The sequence below is a fragment of the Protopterus annectens genome, chromosome 5.part1 (genome assembly GCF_019279795.1).
Source record: "Protopterus annectens isolate FY-2018-M chromosome 5.part1, PAN1.0, whole genome shotgun sequence".
Lineage (NCBI taxonomy): Eukaryota > Metazoa > Chordata > Ceratodontiformes > Protopteridae > Protopterus > Protopterus annectens.
In genome coordinates, this window is record NC_056736.1 from 73,370,022 (window position 1) to 73,390,343 (window position 20,322).

General features: G+C 38.2%; 1 protein-coding gene across 1 annotated transcript in view; it reads right to left on the reverse strand.

Annotated features, from left to right (window-relative positions):
• Positions 1-20,322, reverse strand: part of AP4B1 (adaptor related protein complex 4 subunit beta 1) — a 558,401-nt gene that overhangs the window by 508,238 nt on the left and 29,841 nt on the right. Inside the window, exons 2-3 of the mRNA XM_044072898.1 lie at positions 5,941-6,165; positions 4,684-4,814 (exon numbers count right to left, since the gene is read on the reverse strand). Coding sequence (XP_043928833.1) covers positions 4,684-4,814; positions 5,941-6,165 — 356 coding nt within the window. The remainder of the gene's footprint in view (positions 1-4,683; positions 4,815-5,940; positions 6,166-20,322) is intronic.

A 20,322-nucleotide genomic window follows, 5' to 3' on the forward strand; every position in this document is an offset into this window, starting at 1 on the left:
TTTCTGAAAGGAATGAAATAGGAAGTTTCCCTTATTTAGGGCTGAAAAGTAAAAATGAAGGAAGAAGCAATGGATGCTACTATTATGGCAAAGAAGCCATAAAGCACAGACAAGAAGATATTATGGAGGTAGTAAACAATTCTGTACAGGAAATGTATGGAAAAAAGGAAATAGGCAAGCAAATGAGTGGAAAGTGAAAAATATCTGAAAAAGTAATTTTTTTTTTAGATAATTATATAACTAAAGAAAAAACAGAGAAGGTGACAAAATAAGGAAAGAATCAGTGCTAGGACTGGATATTATAAACTATGAGTATTATAATGAAACGAATAAAGATGAAAGCAATGTTTTTAAATATTAAATGAACGGATGAAGGAACATATAATGGAAGATGATGGATGTGGGGGAGTGATGACATTTATACGGAAAAAGGATGAAAGAATTATTTGACATTTGTTAACCGGGTCCAACTGAGCCAAGTGTCCCTTTTTCAGTGGAGAACTGAGGAAAAAAGCTCCAGCATAAAAGATACAGATTTATGAAATTACAAAGAAAGAATACAAAATATATATGCATTGTAAAAACAAAGAAATAACAGGGAACAAAAATATACGTAAAATATACAACTAACAAAGTACATGAAAATGTACAATTTTTCTTTTTTTTTTTTATGCCATGTACAGATGGTAGATGTACAGGGTAGAGCACGTTAGATTTGCATATGCAAGAATGGAGAGAATATGATCAACATAATCTGAAAAGTAGGAGAGAGGTGGAAACAAAATTGGAGAGGAAATGGAAATTAAGGAGGACTGTGATGAGGCAGATCTTGATTTCAGGAAGTAGTTTTTAACTTCAGTTTTAAAGGAGCTGCCACTATTAATACTACGGATGTTAGGAGGAAGCCGATTCCAAGCTAGGGTTACTGAGTTTTTGTACAGGAGTTTGCCAATATTTCTGTTTGGTTTATAGACGTCTAGAAGGTGTGTATATATATATATATATATATATATATATATATATATATATAAATAAAAAGATAAAAAATTGGAGGTCTACAACACTAGGGAGTACAGACTACAAAACAGTTATGAAAATACTACAAAAAGGATGGAGAACGTATTGGATAAAGCAGTAGGAGAATGTGGCAGATGTTACACGAGGAAAATATTAATGTAATAAAGAAATGTTATGAAAGTTCACGGTTAGAAGTTATGCTGGATGGGAAAAAATAAGTATTATGAAAGGAGTAAAGTAGGGATACCAAATTAATATGTACTTATTTGTAACAGTAACAAATGCAGACATGTATGTATGAAAAAAATTGAGGCAAAATGGGAGGAAGTGTTATATTACCAATATGTTATGCAGCTGATTTAGTTCTAATAACAAAGAGAAAAGGCTGAATAAGTATAAGGTTATAATAAGGATCAAAAACCTCTTATAAAGAGCTGGTCTGCAGCTAAAGAAAATGAAGTGAAAGGGATTTGGCGAGATAAAAAAATAAAAGGAACATATTTCACAAGAGACGAAATAAAGATTTTGTGAGTGAGATTTGGCGAGTATCAAAGTATAATAAGTCAATGGTGACAGATACTGGATCGAATAGAAAAATGTTAGCTTGGTGGAAAAGTGTTTATTTACAATTAAAAAAAAAGACATATGTTGGATAGTTATGTATTAGTAACAATAGCATATGGGGGGTATGTTTCCCATCTAAATGGAAAAAAAGGTATTATGAGATTTTTTTTAAACTTTATTCAGGGCTCAAGGCTAAGTCTGATGAGAAGAAAGAGGAATAGTCAACAAAAAAGAAGACAGTGGTTTTAATTTAAAAAAAATCTAGTGGTGCATTTGGCATATATTCCATTTATTTTGGGTAATGATAAATGTAAAAGTAAGACAAAAAGAAATGACAGATAAGATGAGATATAAAAATGTATGGGAAAACAAAGAAGAAAAAAGAAAATGATAAAAGGACATCAAGGAAGAAAAAGAATACGATGATAAAATTAAATTGTAGGAGTTGAAATAAGTGAGGTTGATGGGAAAAGAATGGTATAATTTTAGAATTATTTTGCACACACATGAAAGAAATTAATATGGAAAAGGACAATGAAAAACAGAAGGAAAAGGTTTGAAAAAATTTATGAAGTAGAGGATAATTGCACAATTTACTGATGAAAGGGAATATGAACTATAAGATGATGGAAAATATGTTGACTGTAGTGAATAAGAAACAACACCAACATATTTTTTTTTAATTGCAAAAATAATAAAGATTTTTCAGAAAAGTTTAAAATGAATATAGATGGGAGGGACTTAAATGTAGAAATACAAATATGATATTATAAGGGAAGTATTATAAAGAAATGTGATACTGATAAGTAGGATGAAGTACGGTTTATGACAATGTGGGTGCTGTGGAAAAATGTCAATTTCTTATATAATAAGAACATGGAAAAGTATAACATACTAAGTGAAATAAGAAGATGGTTATGAAAGAATGAAGGATAGAGAGTAAATATAAAAGAAAAAAAATAAGGAAAACAGAATGGTTTAACTGAGTTATTTTTGTTTTGATATTTTGTAATTAATTTCAAGTGTGAATGTAAAAACAGGAATGTAAATAACCATTTTCATTTTTTTTTCCGTATAAAATTAATGCAAATTTAAATAATGTGCATTCTTTTGCCTATGCTGACTCAGACCTACCAAAATGTTTTCTTTGTTTCTACTAGGCAAGCAGTGGCATGCAGTGGGCCAGCATTCTCAGCAAAGGCCATTTGAAAAAGGAAGAGTGTGATGTGGATATTCAAGATGGGTGTGGAACCATGCTCAAGTATTACATGTTCTGGAAGTGCCTCCCTGGATGGCGTGATTCTTTGTTGTGACCCAAAGAGTACCATACCATACCATTTTATTTATACTTTGTTGACTAGACTGGTCTCACTAGTCAAATGACTTCTTTTCAGGCGAGGCCTGAGGTACTATTCATATTGACTAGGCAAGATTTGGTAAAGACAATGGAGAACTTCCCTTACTCTTTTTGAGAAATGTAGTGGGATCTTTTACATCCCCATGAGCTACCGCCAACATAGACAGATGGAGCTTTGTTATAATGTCTTATCCAAAGGATGCCACACTCTGGAATGCAGCACCCCACAACACCCCCTTACATTACACTGCAGTCACACTACTGGAAATTAATCTGGCTGCCTGGTGTGGGAATAAAACCCATAACCTTCTGATCTTCTGGTACCAAAGGTGAGTGTGCTGCCTGCTGGGCTACTTAGATTGTCATGCTAGCAGTTTATTAGTCATTTCTGAAGTATGAAACTTAAAATCTATGAGCTACTATACTTATTAGTGGGACACATTATAAAATAAATGCTTTATATATAAACTCTGAATGAGATGATTTATCATATAGAGGGTGATGAAGGACTAATGTGTAGATTTTGAAAATTCAGTTGTCTTAAAGCAACATGCACTGGGTTAGCTGTAAGTGGATACAAAATTAATACAATATCTAGAGTTATCAAGGATCAGGACTTAGTATTAAATGAATCCAATAAGTTGTAGCAACTGAAGTGCCTGGATTCTGATGCAAGAGCTTATACCATGGCTGGGAAAAAAGCAGTTCCAGTTCTTGAGAGTGTTTAAAGATGGGATGTTGTAGCTTTTCGAATGGTTAAAGTACTAAATGTCTACCTTCGTATTAAATGACATAAATGGACTGAAGACGGTGGGGATCTGGAGTAAGGATAAAATCCAAGAAGAGAGATGGCAGAATGTTTCTACTGCTATTTGAAAAAGTTAAGACTATACAGCAGATTATTAGGATGCAACCAGCCCTTATGGGCAATGAGCGGAACATATTCTGAATGAATGAAAATACTGGATACTCGTATGAAAAGCAGTATGTTTAGAGGGTGTAGTACATTTCCCAGTTTTCAGGGTAAAGCCAAAAATATTAAATGGGTTGTTGTAATTAAAAAGGGGTCAGTGTTTCTGGCACCACTTTATGCAAAGTTATTTTAACAAGATCAGTGTAACAATAACTGTATCCAGACTACTTGGAATTCAATGGCTTATTAATTTGATGGTGATGTCTGAATGATTTAATGTAATGTAAGTGATAATAAATAAGGTTTGCATTTGTACAAAAAAATATCTACTATCTCATTCTGAATGTGACATCTTTCACATTCAATAAATACTGCGTCTAAACAGTCCCATTCTGACAGTCAAATACTGTGATTTTCATTTGCATGGCAGTCCAACTGTAACCAACACAATAATTTTTGTTTCTAATAACCCCATTCTGTTGCACACAGTAATCCACTATGCTGATCAGTCCCACTCTGTCATTTCCAATAACCCACTTGCATCTATCAGTTGTACTTTGACTTTGACATACAGTGATCGTATCATACCTAGCAGTCACAAACATACAGTGATCCCCTTGAGCTGTTCCGTTCCACATTGTCCCATACAAATATTCTTCCTTGTCTAGGAGTGTCACACACAGTAATTTGACTGTCAAGCAGTACTAAACTTGACATTTAAATATTACATAAAATGTATTCAGTAAGTAAAGAGTAGGTGTATAGGCCTAACCAAATTATCACTTGCTCCTATTTAAATCGCATTTAGAAAAGTTAAAAAATAATGGTTTACCTATTTCTGAATCTCCTTGTAGAGCATGCATTTTCGCACATCCAAGAACTGCTACCCTTCTGACATAAGACGCTTTATCTCTCAGGGCACTGAGGACTGGCTGATGAATATATTCCGTTATACCTGGCATTCTGTATACAGAAATGAAAAAATACAGAATAGAAGTACAATTATGCTTAGAAACTGAAAAAAACAAGTACCATCTATGAAAGAAACAACTACAGAGACGATGACATAAAGACGTACCAGAGGATAATAACATAAGCACAACACAAGCACAAAACACAAAACACACAAAACACACACACATACACAAAACACACAGAAACACACACACACACACACACACACACACACACACACACACACACACACACACACACACACACACACACACACACACAGAAACACACATACATACACATACACCTATTTCTTACAACCTGCAGGCATATTAACGGTAAAACAGAATATTTTTTATATTGGAAATTCTGTTGCTGCTTGTTAAAATCAAAACAGAAGCACAGTTTCAGCTAAAAAACCTATTACACACACTCAAAAGGGTCTATATTATTCCAGCGAAAGTTGCTTTGTGCGAATGCGAAAAGAGCGACACAAATACATCGAAATGCATTTGAGCATTTCGATGTATTTGTCATAGGGCAAGGAGGTAGTTAGCCAACTACCTGGAATTGCCCCTTCTGTTGCTATAGTGTGATCTCGGAGTTGGTATATTTAGTTGGGGGGTGTGGGGGGCACAGCCCCCCACCTATTTATGCTTTTAATTTATTTTTTTTCGCTAACGGCCGCATTAATTTTTTCCCTAGGAAAAAATTTTATTTTGCGGCCGTTCACGATTTCCAGCTTTTGTGCATTATGTCGACCTTTATGTAGTCGCACATATGCACTTTTGCTGGAATAATATAGACCCACTCAAAAATAACAAGTCCTTGTGATCTTTGAATCCTGCAAGAGTTCTTACTCTGTGGAAAATTCACATGCACAAAATGTAGCAATTTACAAAAACTGCGGTACACATTTCTGTACACAAGACCTTGCTTACCCAACTATGTAAATGATGTCATCCACTTTTTTATAAAAAAAAAAGTCAAGTTTTGTAATTTGATCTGAAGGAGTCCAATGTATCAACTAAATCAAAGTATAATGCTGTAAATCAAAAAAAAGTACATTTTATCTAATCATAGACATCTGGGTAGGAGAACGACAACCTGAAACATAAACTAGAGCCCTCTGTACCTGAGGCTGCACATGCTTCTGAGGGCTAGCCCACGGACCATTGGATTGGGGTCACTACAGTCCTTATGCAAAGTATTGATAGCCAAGAGAGCTAGGTCTGGTTTGCTAGCTGCATAGATGCACATGTATAGGTACACCAATTTCTTTTGAACGATATCCACTGTTGCACTTGCTTTAACCATTTCCATAAAGAGGGGAGAAACATCGACTCCTTCAGTCATATGCCTGCAGGAAAAAAAATGCACCATTTTTAATGGCAGCTATAAAATGCAGTGATTAAACATTGCATAGTTCAGTACTTAACAGAAGTATGAGATTTTCATACAGTTAAAACTAAAATCCACACATCAAGCTAAAAAGAAAAAAAATAAGGCAATAGAAAAAAGATAACTATAATAAGAAAACAACATAATAGTAAAAACACTGCTTATTCAATGATAAAATAAGTCACATTTTGGCTCCCTACTGAAATGTTGGCATTTGTAACATCAAATACTGATAAACCAGTGAGACTGAAAATCCAGGAGAAGAGCAAATCTTGAACATCGCGCTTGTCATTTAAACTCCCACACCCCCAAAACTACAGATGCATATATGTGTGTATGTATGTACATATACATATATTTGTGTGTGTGTATTGGAGAAAATTCCAGCCATTTAGTCTCTATATCATTGGACTCACTGACTGTGATCCAGACACTTCAAACGGTTACTCATAATCCTATATAATGCAAAGTTCTCACTGAAGGAGGTGCATACTGAGAGAGGATTACTGCACCCCTGCTTGACAAGTTTTCTACAGACTGCCTCATTACAGGGAGGCATACTGAAGAATGTAAGACAAATTAGCAAAACAGTATGGCAATGATGGAAATTAGGTATAATCACAAAAATTCTTCACTTCCAAATCTGCAACAGACTGACAGAACAGAATGCCAGCACGAGAAGACAGAGTGGATATGGAGAAGGACAAATAAAAAGATGAAACATTAACCAGTGCAGAAACAGAAAAAGGTAAGTACCTTAATACTAGATCTGTAAAAAGAGGTGACTCTGTAGGAACAAATGTCTCGGAATTAGGACTGTTCAGAGTGTAAAACTTGTCCAGATTGTCAATTCTACCCCTTCCACACTGCAGTATACTGCAGCCTGCTGCCCTTCTCACAACTCTAACCCTTCCACACTGCAGTATACTGCAGCCTGCTGCCCTTCTCACATTCTGTACCAAGCAAATGATCCAACACCTAAAGACTCTTGCAGGATCCAAGATTACTGCAAAAGAACCACATCCTGAGGCTGGAGGCTATAAGGGGAAGTTAGTCAACACAGATGGATCTACTCTTATGGATGTAGCATAAACCTAAGTAATTATAACTTTTATATCTACCAATAAAAAAGGATCATCTGCAGCAACAAATCAGGACAGAATACAGAAGTCATCTTTCTGAGTACACAAGTCATCTTTCTGAGTGGCTGTTCTCTGGGAACATACTCTTAATTAATGTACCGCAGAATAGCTGGACCTGAAAATGATATAGGACTTCTATTGCTTTGCAAAAGTATTCAGGGACGACCAAGTGGCAACAGCACAAATGTCACCTAAAGTGTCACTGTGTCATACAGGGACAGAACCCTGGCTATGATGCGACTAATATAAATATGTTTTGTGGCTTAGGTAGTGAAGGAGTCAGGCAATTAGGAACTGAAGAGGCTGTGCCGGATTACCTCCCTCAGAATGGAGGTTGTGGCATATTTTGGGGTGTACCTCCCATCAATGCATCCTCAATGGCCACAGGAAACTCAGCAGGCCCCAGCTTCTCAGAGAAGAATGGGGTTGCTGAGTATTAGATCTCTTCTGGAAACCAATGATAGCCTTGCACTGCACCCTCTGCATACCGACCAGTGGAGCCCTTAAATGGCATGCAGGAGGTACGTCTGGGTACACAATAGCTATCCTCTGATGGCTGTCTATATGTGGCATCTGCAGGCTCTCAGCTCTCAATCAGCTGAGAATGAACTGTCTGAGCTACAGTGTTTGGCCAAGAGGTTGGCTGGTGCAGGGTGGAGGCCAAAATATGTCATCTAAGGGACAATATGGAATATATCCACGGATGGAAAAAATAATACGGTAGAATGTGCCGTATAATTTAACTATGTATATTTGTCTACTTATACAGTGAAAGGAAACGAAACTGGAATGCAAGTGAAATGGCCATTGTTCTGAAACTTTCTTGCCCTCTTTATCTTTTGCATTGGAGAAAAATAAGTATTTATCTTTAGGACAGCCTGAGTTCTTATCAACATTGCACCATTGCTACCTGTATGCATTCATACAATGAAGAGGGGACTCTCCCTGAATATCTTTTAAGTACAGTAACAGACTGAGAAATGGATAGATTAGTTCAGATTAGACTCAGTAGCCAACTTAGGCAAGAAGAAAAAAATGATTCTAAGGGAAACTCTCTCCTTGAAATGTCACGTAAGATGCTGTAACAGGCAATGTCTATAACTGAAGGGGTTCATCACAGTGATCACTACTGCAGTAGCATTAGCTGTATGGGTTATATCCTGCCAAGGATATAACAGCTGTCCAGCTTCCAAAGCTTCAGGGCACCTTTCACATGCTTAAACCGTCAGGCAGCTCAAACTGAATTAACTAAAAGACAAGTTTTGGGGCAAAGCTCTTCAGAGCTTTACTGCCACCGAAGAGTATGCTCCTCAGAGGCTTTTGAGGATTGACGGTCGGCTTATGATGCTCCTTTGCTGGGAAGATAAGTTCCCTTTAGGGAAAAAAAAAATCCAATTAATAATTTTGTTCATTACTGATACTTTTTTTACTGTTTAAATGAACTGTCATGAGACTGTATTGTACTTTTAAAACAGGAACACTGTTTTTTTCTATTAATTTAAAAGTTGTTTAAAGTAATTGAAAAACATTCTACTGTGGAGAAATTGTGTTTATTTTACTTTGGTGGGCTAGCAAAGTGTTTTAAAGTGCTTTTTAATGTGTTTGCCAATGAAAATTTGACTTGTACAAACTTTTTTGTTTTTATTGGCACTTGCTGCTTATTTTCCCCAGTAAAGAAGCACCATTTTTGAATTTACCATGAAACAGTCCATCGGTCTTATGGTCAGTCCTTCTTCCAGCCACAAAAAGAAAAAGTTAAGCAGACAGCCTTTGCCATCAGCCAAAGGTGGGTGAATCTGCTGCAGCCATTAGTTGTACCTCAGACCACTCACGTTTAACCCCGGATCCCACTGTAGCACCTACAGCCACTATAGACCCAGGTATGGCACATCCTCTACGACTGTTGGGGTCCCATCAATGGGCAAGGGAGAGACACTTTTGCCAGTCCAGGGAGAGGGAACAGGGAAGGCTCCCCAGTTTTATCAGAATGCTGTGCCCAAACCTTGGGAAACTGCTGTGACAACATTGTCGGCACCATTTTTCCTGCCAAAAAGAAACAGAAAACTAAACATGTATCTATTCCTTTTCAAATTTCCTAACACATGGGTAGTTTACTGGGTGCGGCTCAGGGTTTAATTCAGGCTGTTGATCCTTCCTGTAAAGTAGTTTCTGGTAAAAGAAAGAGGGACGCCTCCTTTCCTGAAGAGATTCAAGACTCTATATCTGGACAGGAGGATGAAGGGACATACACAGGATTTTCTCTTCATTTTTTTATTCAAACTGAAAGGACAGTTCAGTTTTTGACTTCTTCTGATTCTCTTGCTCCGAGACGATTTCTAGAATGTGCCTAGAATGTTTTCAGGGGGAGAACATGGAGGTTTCTCAGCCCCTAAGAAAATACTATGAGCTGTTACAGCAGGAATTTCCAGAACCTGCACCCACTCCTATAGTTCTGTCAGCTTTGTCGGAAGTGTGCGTTACCGACTGCAAACTTTCCTGACTGTCACACAGCTGCCCCTAAAAAGGCAGATAGGATAAATAAAGTTACTCAGTCATTTAAGTTTTTATACAGTCTTCCCAAACCACATCCAGCAGCTAAAGTTTTAGTTAGTTAATCTTTCTGCTGCTAAACACTTCTATTTGTGATAAGGATGTGAATTAAAAGAAGTGTATGCGTCTGCAACTATGACTTTCAGAAACTGTCAGGCTCATACATTAAGGTTTGTCCTGACAAATTGAGAAAGCATGAGAAATGTTTTATTTGCAGTTTCTTGTGAAGAGAAATCTGCTTTAAATAACAATTTCCTCCACTGTTCAAGTCACTACTCATTGTATATAGTTTGTGTATGACTTTGTTGACACTTCTTCACAGGTTATGGACACTGGTATTAATTTGAAGAGGTTTGCAGATTGGATTCTCAGAATCTCCTGATGATGTTAAAACTGAGACTTTAAATTCTCCTTTGGACAAAGATTTAGTTTTTGGGGTGACTGCTGCAGAGGTGATCTATATTTTCCAAGGGATTCTTTAATTCCCATCAAATTTTGATAAGAAATGTAAGCTGTCTCAACAAAATGCAGGAAAACAGACATTAAAGAAGTGGCAAGGGGGGGGGGGGGGTTCCAAGACGATCTCTGGAAACTCCTAAAACCAAAGACAATCCAGTAAGTCAGAATGACTATTTAAGAACCTTTATTCTCCCCCCCTACCCTGGCACCCCCTTTCTTCTTCCAGAAAATCTGAATCTCCACTTTTCTCTTTGGCAACAGATAGTTTCAGACAAATTGGGTTCTGACGATCATTCAAGGTTACAGATGGCAGTGGGAAGAAATTTGTCCTTTCCAGCAGGAAATTCCTCATCCTCCAGACAAGATTCTTGTTTCCACCTGTTTTTCATCACGTTACCCTGTGGTGTGATAGAACGTCCCCCCACTTCCCAGGTTTTTAGTGTCAAATGAAGAAAATACTTGGAGACCAGTTCTGGAGCTTTATTTCCTTAACCTGATTTTGATAGTACCCAAAATTCAAAATTACGTCATTTCACACATTCTTCTTCCTCTTTCAAGCTTCCTCATAACAATAGATTTAAAAATTACTTATCACATTAGTATTCATGCAGACTTCAGGAGTTTCTTAAGGTTTTGTGTGTTAGGATCACATTATCAGTCCTTTGCTGTACCCTTTGTAAATACTCTTGTTGCAGTGGATAATCCAAAATGCCTAGCTCCAGATTTAGCTCACTGCAGGCTACAGGGCATCCACAGTTTTCCATATTTAGATGACTTGATACAATATCAAGATAGGATGATATCTTTGCACAGTGTTTTTCAAAGTATCAGGAATCTCTCTTGGGTGACAGATCTCTTACAAGCTGGGATTCCAAGAGAGTATATACTACTGCTGTATGAGCTTATGTACTGTATAATTTGTTATTTATACCAGCCTTTATCTGTTTGGGGCTTTTCCCCATGGACCTCCACTGAAAAAAGGCATGTGCCCAGTCGAACTATACCGGTCAACAAACATTAAATAAATAAATAAAAATAAGTCTTTCCTGACTCCTCACAGGATTCTGTTTCTGGGATGTCAGATAGAATCTACAGTTCACACAGCTTTTGTTCCACGTATAAAACAGGTCTACATCTAAATCTAAACCCATTTCTAAGGGTTTTCCACTCAGACTTTGGTCACTCTTAGGCAGTAATACAGGATTTTGGGTCTAAAGGCTTCTATGATTCTCATGATACCCATAACAAGACACCACATGAGAAAGATACAAAGATATCCGAAGTTTTTTTGATCCCAGTACCAACAACTTTTGGGTTTTCGAATCCCAGTGCTGTGGTTTGACATATCCCCTCAGTCATTCTGTAATTGTGGCCACTGTGTTTTCCAAGGTCATGGATACGCCAGTTAGGAGGTATCTCGGACTGGTTCTTGAAGTAGGATGACAACCTAAATGAAGTAGTGACAGGCTCCACATATTGGGATAAATGGACATGGGGGGAAGGTTGTTAAAGTACCATCATGTAACATCTGGCAATTAAAGCACAACAGTGGCTATTATCAAGAGACCCACTACTTGAAACCACATTCCTGCAATGGAACAAAGGGTGAGATTTGAAAGACACTGACTTTCACCATTTAAGATGGTTTAGACCTTCCTTGGGCAATGCCCAAGTCATGTTACCTAGGAAACAACCTGTAATAGTCAACACTTGTTCCTGATGCTGTGACTCTGCAGAGTACAATGTTACTTCTAAGGAGTGAACAAATGGAGAAGAGACACTCTCTCTCTCTCTTTGTGATAAGACTGCCTCTTAATGCAGAAACTCAATTCTAGTCATCTACAAAGGGGAAGACACTGGTGCTCTTAAGCCTTGGGAGAGCTGCTATAATGGACAAGCACTTCTTTGGGAAATGAAATAAGACTTTACTGAACAGTGCAGAACTGGCAATGACTGGCTCCTACTTGAAAAATATTCCTCTATGGAGGTAACACAACCCTAAAGATCCAAAAGCATATACAATCTCCTCTGTTTAAGCAAGGGAGAAGTGACTGAAGGGTAAATATAGAAAAGGCACTTTGGGAATAAAGTGACTGAAGGCCACTTAAATCCATGACAGAGGTGAGGTTCTTTATTTTAGTAAAAATTGAAAACAATCAGGAACAGTTTCCAAATCCTTGCGTATTTAAAGGGTCCTCTGATGGCTCCCACACCCAGGAATATTCTACACCTCCTTCCTCACTGCACATTTCTGACAGGGTGGGGCATATGCCAAAGGCAGTGACAGTAGGACTTGGGAAGGAAGGGAAGAAATTAGACCTTAAGCACTTACTTCCTTGATCCATGTTTCTTTGGTGATTTGCAATCAGCTGTGGTATAGAGGACTTCCACCCCATCAGGATCTGAGAATAGAAAACTGGAAATAGGATCCAGAAAAACTGAGATTCATCTTGCTGCTGGCCAGGGACACTGGCCTATGGGCAAGCAACCATGCTGGGATTCAGAAAGACAGGACTCCAACTGCCTTTTGCCATGTGGCTGCAGACTGCCTCAAAAATATGGTCTCCGCTCCTTTTCGGTCTGGCAAATGACCAGTATATAGGAAGCAAACATATGCTGGCAACTGTAAGGATCTGACCCTTTAAATTCATGCTATTCAAGTGTTCATCAATTTCTGCTCCAAACAACAAGGAGCCCTTAAAAGTAAAGACAAGAAAGGTCATGGCTGTGTCCTTGACAATAGCTAAAAGACGAATCAAGAACTTGTGTTTATCTCTATTCTGCAGACAGCCACTCCCACTCTCTCAATCTCTTCCACAGCAGTAGGGAGTTATGCAGACCATTAGGCCGATTAATGTAGTGAAGAATAAATGCCCCCTCCCCAAAAAGAGTGCTGAAGCAGTATAGCAGATCAAGACTAATAAGAACAAAAGCACGCTGGAGACAATCTAACTGTCGCCCAATGGAACCAGATAAATAATTTTTAATAGTTGGGTACTTTCACCTGATAAAACAGACCAGTAATGAATGCATAAATATATATATATATATATATATATATATATATATATATATATATACACACACACACACACACACAGTAAAACAAAATACCCACAAAACATTTCAGATGCCAGATCAAACTAGTCAGCAATCAAACAAGATATTAGAAAAGAATTTGTGATCCATTTTTAAAACACCAAACAAATATTTGTTAAATCAAGAGAACGTAAATATCAAAGTTTAGCTGCATGCAACTTTAACAAACTTTTATTAGATATGTAGTCATTTAAACTGAAGAGCAAACCTTCATTTAACCTCAGTTACCAGAGAAGAGATTTGTATTCAGTATTAAGTTCCCATGGTCCACCCCTCGGATTTTTTTTGCACATCTTCCAAAATTAAGAATATATATTTTTTTAATTATTAAAAGAAACAGAATACTTATAAAGAGCATTATTTTTGTCTTTCTTCAGAATGTCATAGCTGTGGTCGTATATCCGTTTTCTTAGATATCTTTTGCGTTTCTCAATGTAAAATGATTTGCAGGTTGTACCCTTAGCCAGATTTTCTTAGACACCTTTTAGATTTCCCACAGTAAAATGATTTGCATGTGTTGCTCTTAGCCAGACAAATCACCTCTACAGACCAGCAATAGTAATATTTGGTAGGTCTGATCGTTGATCGTAGATACTGCCTAAAGTGAGAGCACCATCGTTGAAAATATATTCAAATTGGTTACAACACCTACATCTTTAAGTGCTTTTCTTGTTGGTGTTCTTTGTTGTATTCCTTTTGATACGTTTGCAACATTCAAACTTATCCCTAATGTAGAGGCCCCTTTTGTAAACATACAAAAGCTGGTGTCCTAAAATGTCAACTCCTCATCACACTGGAAAGGATGTTTCAGTTTTGTTTAATAATGTTTCTAATACTGGTTAAATCAACACTGCAGTTCAGACCACGGCCCATTGAGACTTGCAGTTCTGCTGGTTTAGTCATTTTAGGGGGTTTGGTCTTCCCCAAAAAGGATACATATTTGGTATCCCAAATAGCAATTACTTCCTGGACAATTTCAATGAAAAATATGTCAGGATAACCCCTGTTTGCACATGTCAGTGATAAGCTGAACTCCCTTCCATGAATATATCAAAAGTTTGATGTTATTCTGGCTGACCTGACAAACTGGCCCTTGACAAGGCTTCTGTTTTGCATGATGGGGTGGCTGCTAGAAAAATGAAGATAAGAATGTGAAAATGTAGGTTTTTGCTAAATGCTCAAAAAAAAATCTATTTTTTTATTCTTTATTATACAAACACCTAAATAATTCATACTGTGATATGAGTAACTAATTGTGAATGTCAAGAAAGTGCTAAACATTTGTGTCTGGTTCAAGGAATTCAAAGAGTTTTATTTCAGCATCTAGCCCTGCCAAAGATTCGGAGTAGCATAGTCTGACTTCAAAAAAAATTTGCTCCCAAAACCATATAACAACAGTAGTGTAAACAGGGGCACAAACTGTACCTGTTGCTACCCCATATGTTTCCTTGTAACATGGCAGTGGCAATCATTTACAGCCAATATTCCCACCACCAGGTGGCTAAAAATTCCAGAAATTCTGATGTCATTGCCTGTTGATTTTAAAGGACACTAGTCACATCTGGAGTATTCTGTATAATTCTGGAGAACACAAACAAAGAGACACCAGACTCTCAAAAATAAGCAAATCAGAATTGTCAATATGGTGGCACATATGAAACACTGAGTATGAGCACAGACTTAAAAATGGCACACATCTATATACAAGAGGGAAAACAGTCAAAAAATATGATTTAGACTGTGATAAAAGGCGATACTGCCAGCCCAGCTAGCTGGAATTTTGTAAATAATTATATGTCATTGGTGAATATCAAAATGATTTATACAAGATGCTTGTGTTACAAGTGTATTAGAACTGTATGTCATGTGTATATCAAACTGCTTGTACAGATCTGTATGTTGAAAAGGTATTTGCAAAATGCCTGTGTTTAAAATTGATCCACAGTGTGCCCTACTGGAAAAGAACAGAAATGTACATGCACTATTGTAACTGTTTAAATGCATACATTTAACAGTGGAAACTGAAATACACGAGATTAACTTTAGAAAATAACTGAAATTAAATTACTTTTGGCTAGGCCATGAAAGATGGTATCTTTCAGATTTCTCAATACAGCAAAAAACACAATGTCTGCACTAAGAAACTTTTTGTATTGTCTTTAGGGGGAAGTAATTACTAGTCTTGAAAGCATGAAGGAATGCAATTGTTTTAGGACTTCCAGCATCTGCCAGAGATCTGAGGAGAAGCCCTTGTCTGCATATTTTTACATGTAGATGCTAAATACTGCCAGCTTCATCACTAGTTGTTTGGCCTGGGAACAAGCAGTTAGATGACAAGAAATTATGTCATTCTGCAAGTTATCCCAGCAGTAATATTTGAGATATTATGTTGAGAAGTCTCTTAGTGAGACAGGGCATTCTATATTCTGTCTTGGACCTGACATCAGCTAGAAGATCCATTCACCACATCTGCCTTCCTCTATTAGTAAGTTCTTAGGTTATAGTATAATTCTCTTAGATTTAGTCAGGAACATAGTAAAGCTTAGTTTAGATGTTTTTCTATATTTATTTGCGACTGTCCTGCAATGTTGTTTTAAATATTTCCTGTGGTTTTGAACTCTGATGTCACTGTGAATATATATTCAGTATTGTTTTGTTCTTTTATTATTTATGATTAAATCTATTTAAACCTTTCATTGTGGCTGAACCGCGTAGAGATATTTAAGTTTTGACAGTACTTGCATACTTATTTGGTGACACTGTGTGGGCCACTCCTAACAGCCTAGTTCTTGGTCAAACTACCATCTGTGTTAATATTAATATTACACAGTAAGACTGGACACACTTTGTTAAGGGCCTTAAAGTAGCGAATAAGGAGTGACTGGTGGCAGTAATAACTACCTTGTAGACTGGGCAGAAGGGGGCACAGCTAGTAAACCAGTGCCAGCCTTTCCCAGGTGTGTGTGTGTGTGTGTGTGTGTGTGTGTGTGTGTGTGTGTGTGTGTGTGTGTGTGTGTGTGTGTGTAAATCAAACCTCAAAGAGTGTGTGTGTCAGCTACTTGGGCAAGGACATGAAGCATTGGTGGGACAAAGAGGGTGATGGAGGACTTGACTTGGTCACTCAGCTGAGATCTTAACTCTATAGCTGTGGCAGTGGGGAGTCTTATTGGGGATCTGGAGAAAGAGTGAAAAAAACAGTGCGGACTGACTCTGTGGTCTCTGTGTGCTCTTAAGGGAAATTGCACTTGATGCAGAGAGCTGCATCTGGAAATAATGTGGGTGTACTTATCCTCCTAGTGAACATTCCCCCGCTGTTGCCAGTGGTGAGGATTGGAGCTCCTTGATTACTGTTCCGGTGCTGGGGCATCACAGAGACGCACATCATTGTTTGGGCACAACAAGACAGAAGTGAAAAAGTGAAGTACACAAACACCAGCATCATGGCACAGAGGGAAGGAGCCCTGAGTGCTACAATGCCACAACTTACGATACCTACAACAAAAGTGGCAATCAAGACCTCATAAGCAATAGAGTACATGTATGGTACTTTGGACGACTAAGTATACATGAATGTTAACAGTTTTCTTTAATACCATACTCATTAACCCAGCATGGCTGTGGTGGGATTGTAATGTCAATTCTCAAAAAGAAAACAAATATAACCATACAACATGTTGAGTGCGGAGAACAAAAATGCATCACAAATACCTGTACCAGAGATTAAGAGATGCCACCATTGCATCTTGCAATCAATATCTTTGTTTTTATAAATGCACAGAACTTCTCAAATGTTTTCATTCTTGCACTAATTCATTCAATGTACAACAGACATCTTTTCTTTAGAGCTACCATTTGAGATGATTTACATACCTCTAATAGTCTTCCTAAAAGCAATGGTAGACAATTCTTAGTGTTGCATCTGTGTTACTTTATTGTATAACAAACATTATACACTTTACAAGGACTCTTACTTTTTCTGTTTTGCTTTTACTTAAACAAACTGCATTATTTGTTGAATTATTGTCTGGCTGATAAATGTAGCACAACCAGGCACTATGAGCTGAAATCTGCTACAGACTACAGACAACACCTACCCAATATAAGCTGTCAAACTGTTTATGCTAACAATTACATCAGAAGACTAGGTCACATTACAAGGGATCAGAAAGTAACTGGACAGGTACTCAGCCTGCAGTAAATGCTACCACAACGTTAAAGTTCCACCGAAGAACAAAAAGACTTTAGTATCAGAAAACCCACTTTACAGGATGCATAATTATAGTGAAAATAAATGGTAAAAAGAACTTTTGCACATGATTTTGAAGTTGAATGGGCAATTGGTAGAACAGCTAAGACCTGAATTAATCATATTTATTTGGTTCTTATTCATGTGGTCATTTTGTGTGCATATTAACTAATGCACCAGACAGCTTCACTGGTCTGTTTGATGTGTACTAGGTATACAGTAAGCACAGTACTGTTCGTGGACCACTACAAATGGTACGTAGGTGGACAGTGAGCATTTTGTATGCAAGTGTTTGGCAACGGTTTACTATCCTGTATCTGTTGCAAGAACTAGTACAGTTTTAAGCTTGTTATGTTAATTATAGGAAATCACTGCTGCTGTGATTTCTTATTGTGCAAAACAAAACAAAGAAACAAACATGTATAGCCTATTACGGCTAGACTGAGTTCCAGGAATAAGGATATAAACGTAGAAATGGACCAAGAAAAAAAGAGCTCATGTCAAGAAATGATGCATACAAGTCAGCACATGCAACTCCACTCAACAATTGACAGGCCCTTTCCATTAAATTTTGAAAGAAATCAAATCTACAACATGAGAACAGTTAAGTACACTCACCACTTGGCCATTATCACACAAACTTCAATGAACAACTGGCTAAACTGCAGGATGAATAAGCAAGTGGCACAAAGACACTAAACATTTATGTGTGCTCATTTCTATCAATGACATCCAAAGAGACACAAGAGAGGTCTATTAGTTGTCCAGAACTCCAAACATCACCAAAAGATGAAAACCACTGAGACTGCCAGTGATACAGATAGGGTTTGAATCCTACCACTGCCACCAAATATAGGTTCATAGGTAGCTACTAGGCTATCTGCCCGAAGGCATTTATAAGCCTAGTCCCCTTACATTAGTTCCCTGTGCCTCTGTCCAGCACAGCCACTGACGTGATCGCCGGGGTAAACTTTCTGTTTCCCATCCACTCGTCAAGGTATCTCTTGAAGAGTGTTAGCGAGCAGCTCTGCCTAATGTAGATTGGAATCTTGTTCCAAAGCATGGGAAATCTCTGGGACAGGAATCTATCCGTCGAGCATGTCATATTTACTGTTGTGGTGAGGTTTAGATCCCTAGAGCGTGTGGCGCGACGGGATATGTTTTTCTTTAGGTGGAGCATGTCCATCAAATCTGGGTTGGACATGGCCTTGCATGTCAGGCAGAGATCACCTCTGAGTAGGTGGTATGTAACAGAGTACAGCTGGAGTTTCTTCAGTCGAGCTGCATAGGGCATCTGTTTGAGTGATCCTCTTGGTGAGGTACTTCTGTGGTCTTTCCAGCTATTGCAGGTGTCTTGTAAGGTACATCCCAAATGCAGCATTGTACTCTATGATGGGTCTGATGAGTGATGAGCAGAGGGGCACAATGACCTCTTTTGATCTGGATGCGAACCCTTTTGTGATTAGGTGGGCCACATAGAAGGATTTTCTAACCACTTTGGCAATGTGATTATCAAAGGAGAGATTACTATCTACTTGGGTCCCCAGATCCCTTACTACGTTTTCCGTACTTAGGGGACTACCATCTATGTGGTACTTTGTGGGTACTTTGTTTTTTCCAAAGGGGATGACTATGCACTTTTTGGCATTTAGCTTGAGGCCATGATTTTGATACCAAGTATCCATCTCAGTGAGACCCTTTTGGAGGATGTCTGTGTCAGCTGGAGGGTCAATTATAGCCCCTAGTTTGCAGTCATCTGTGAACTTGGTCAGCCATAGTCCTCTTGTCCTTGCCTGTACCTCTGAGAAGTATATGCCGAACAGGAGGGATCCTAGGACTGAGCCCTGGGGAACGCCACTTGTAACCAGTTTAGAGTCAGACCTAGCTCCTGCAACTCTCACCATGTGGGTTCTGTCTATCAGTCAACTGGCAACCCATCTTGTGACACAGGGGTTTATGTTCAGGTTGGTGAGCTTGTCTATAATACCAAAATGGGGAATGGTGTTGAAGGCCTTTGCGAGGTCTAGGTAGGCTGTGCGCATCACCTTTCCCTCATCTATAGCCTTAGTAACTGTCTCAAAGAAGTCCACCAGGTTTAGGAGGCATGATCTGGTACACAGAGTTTTCAGTCCCACCACTGCCAGCCAAATATGAAGAAAAGGTCCTAGTTGGCACCAGGGAGGTGGTCTCTCAAGTAACACCACTAGTACAGAGCAGGTTAAAATAAAAGTAAGAAAAGACATATGTGTAACTCCATAATCAATTCATAAACTGCAACCTAGCCCCAAGAGCATAAAGGGAATATGCATCGCTGACAAGAGTATCAGCTTTCATCATACACCCATACATTAGACTATACTCATGTTACTTGCAGTGCAGAATCTTTGACCCAGCATGATAGGCCTCTTGGTAAAGCACAGTGCCTTCTAGTCCCCTTACCCACTGTAACTGCCCTTCACACAAATTATTTTCATATACACAATTGCCAGGGAAGGCTGGCTTAATTCTCCAGTTCCCCACAGCCTTCTTCCTGGCACACTAGTACTGGCACCACCCAGGTTGGCCAGGGACCCCCCCCCCCCCCAAAGTACCTACCGCTCTTGATTAATTTATATAATTT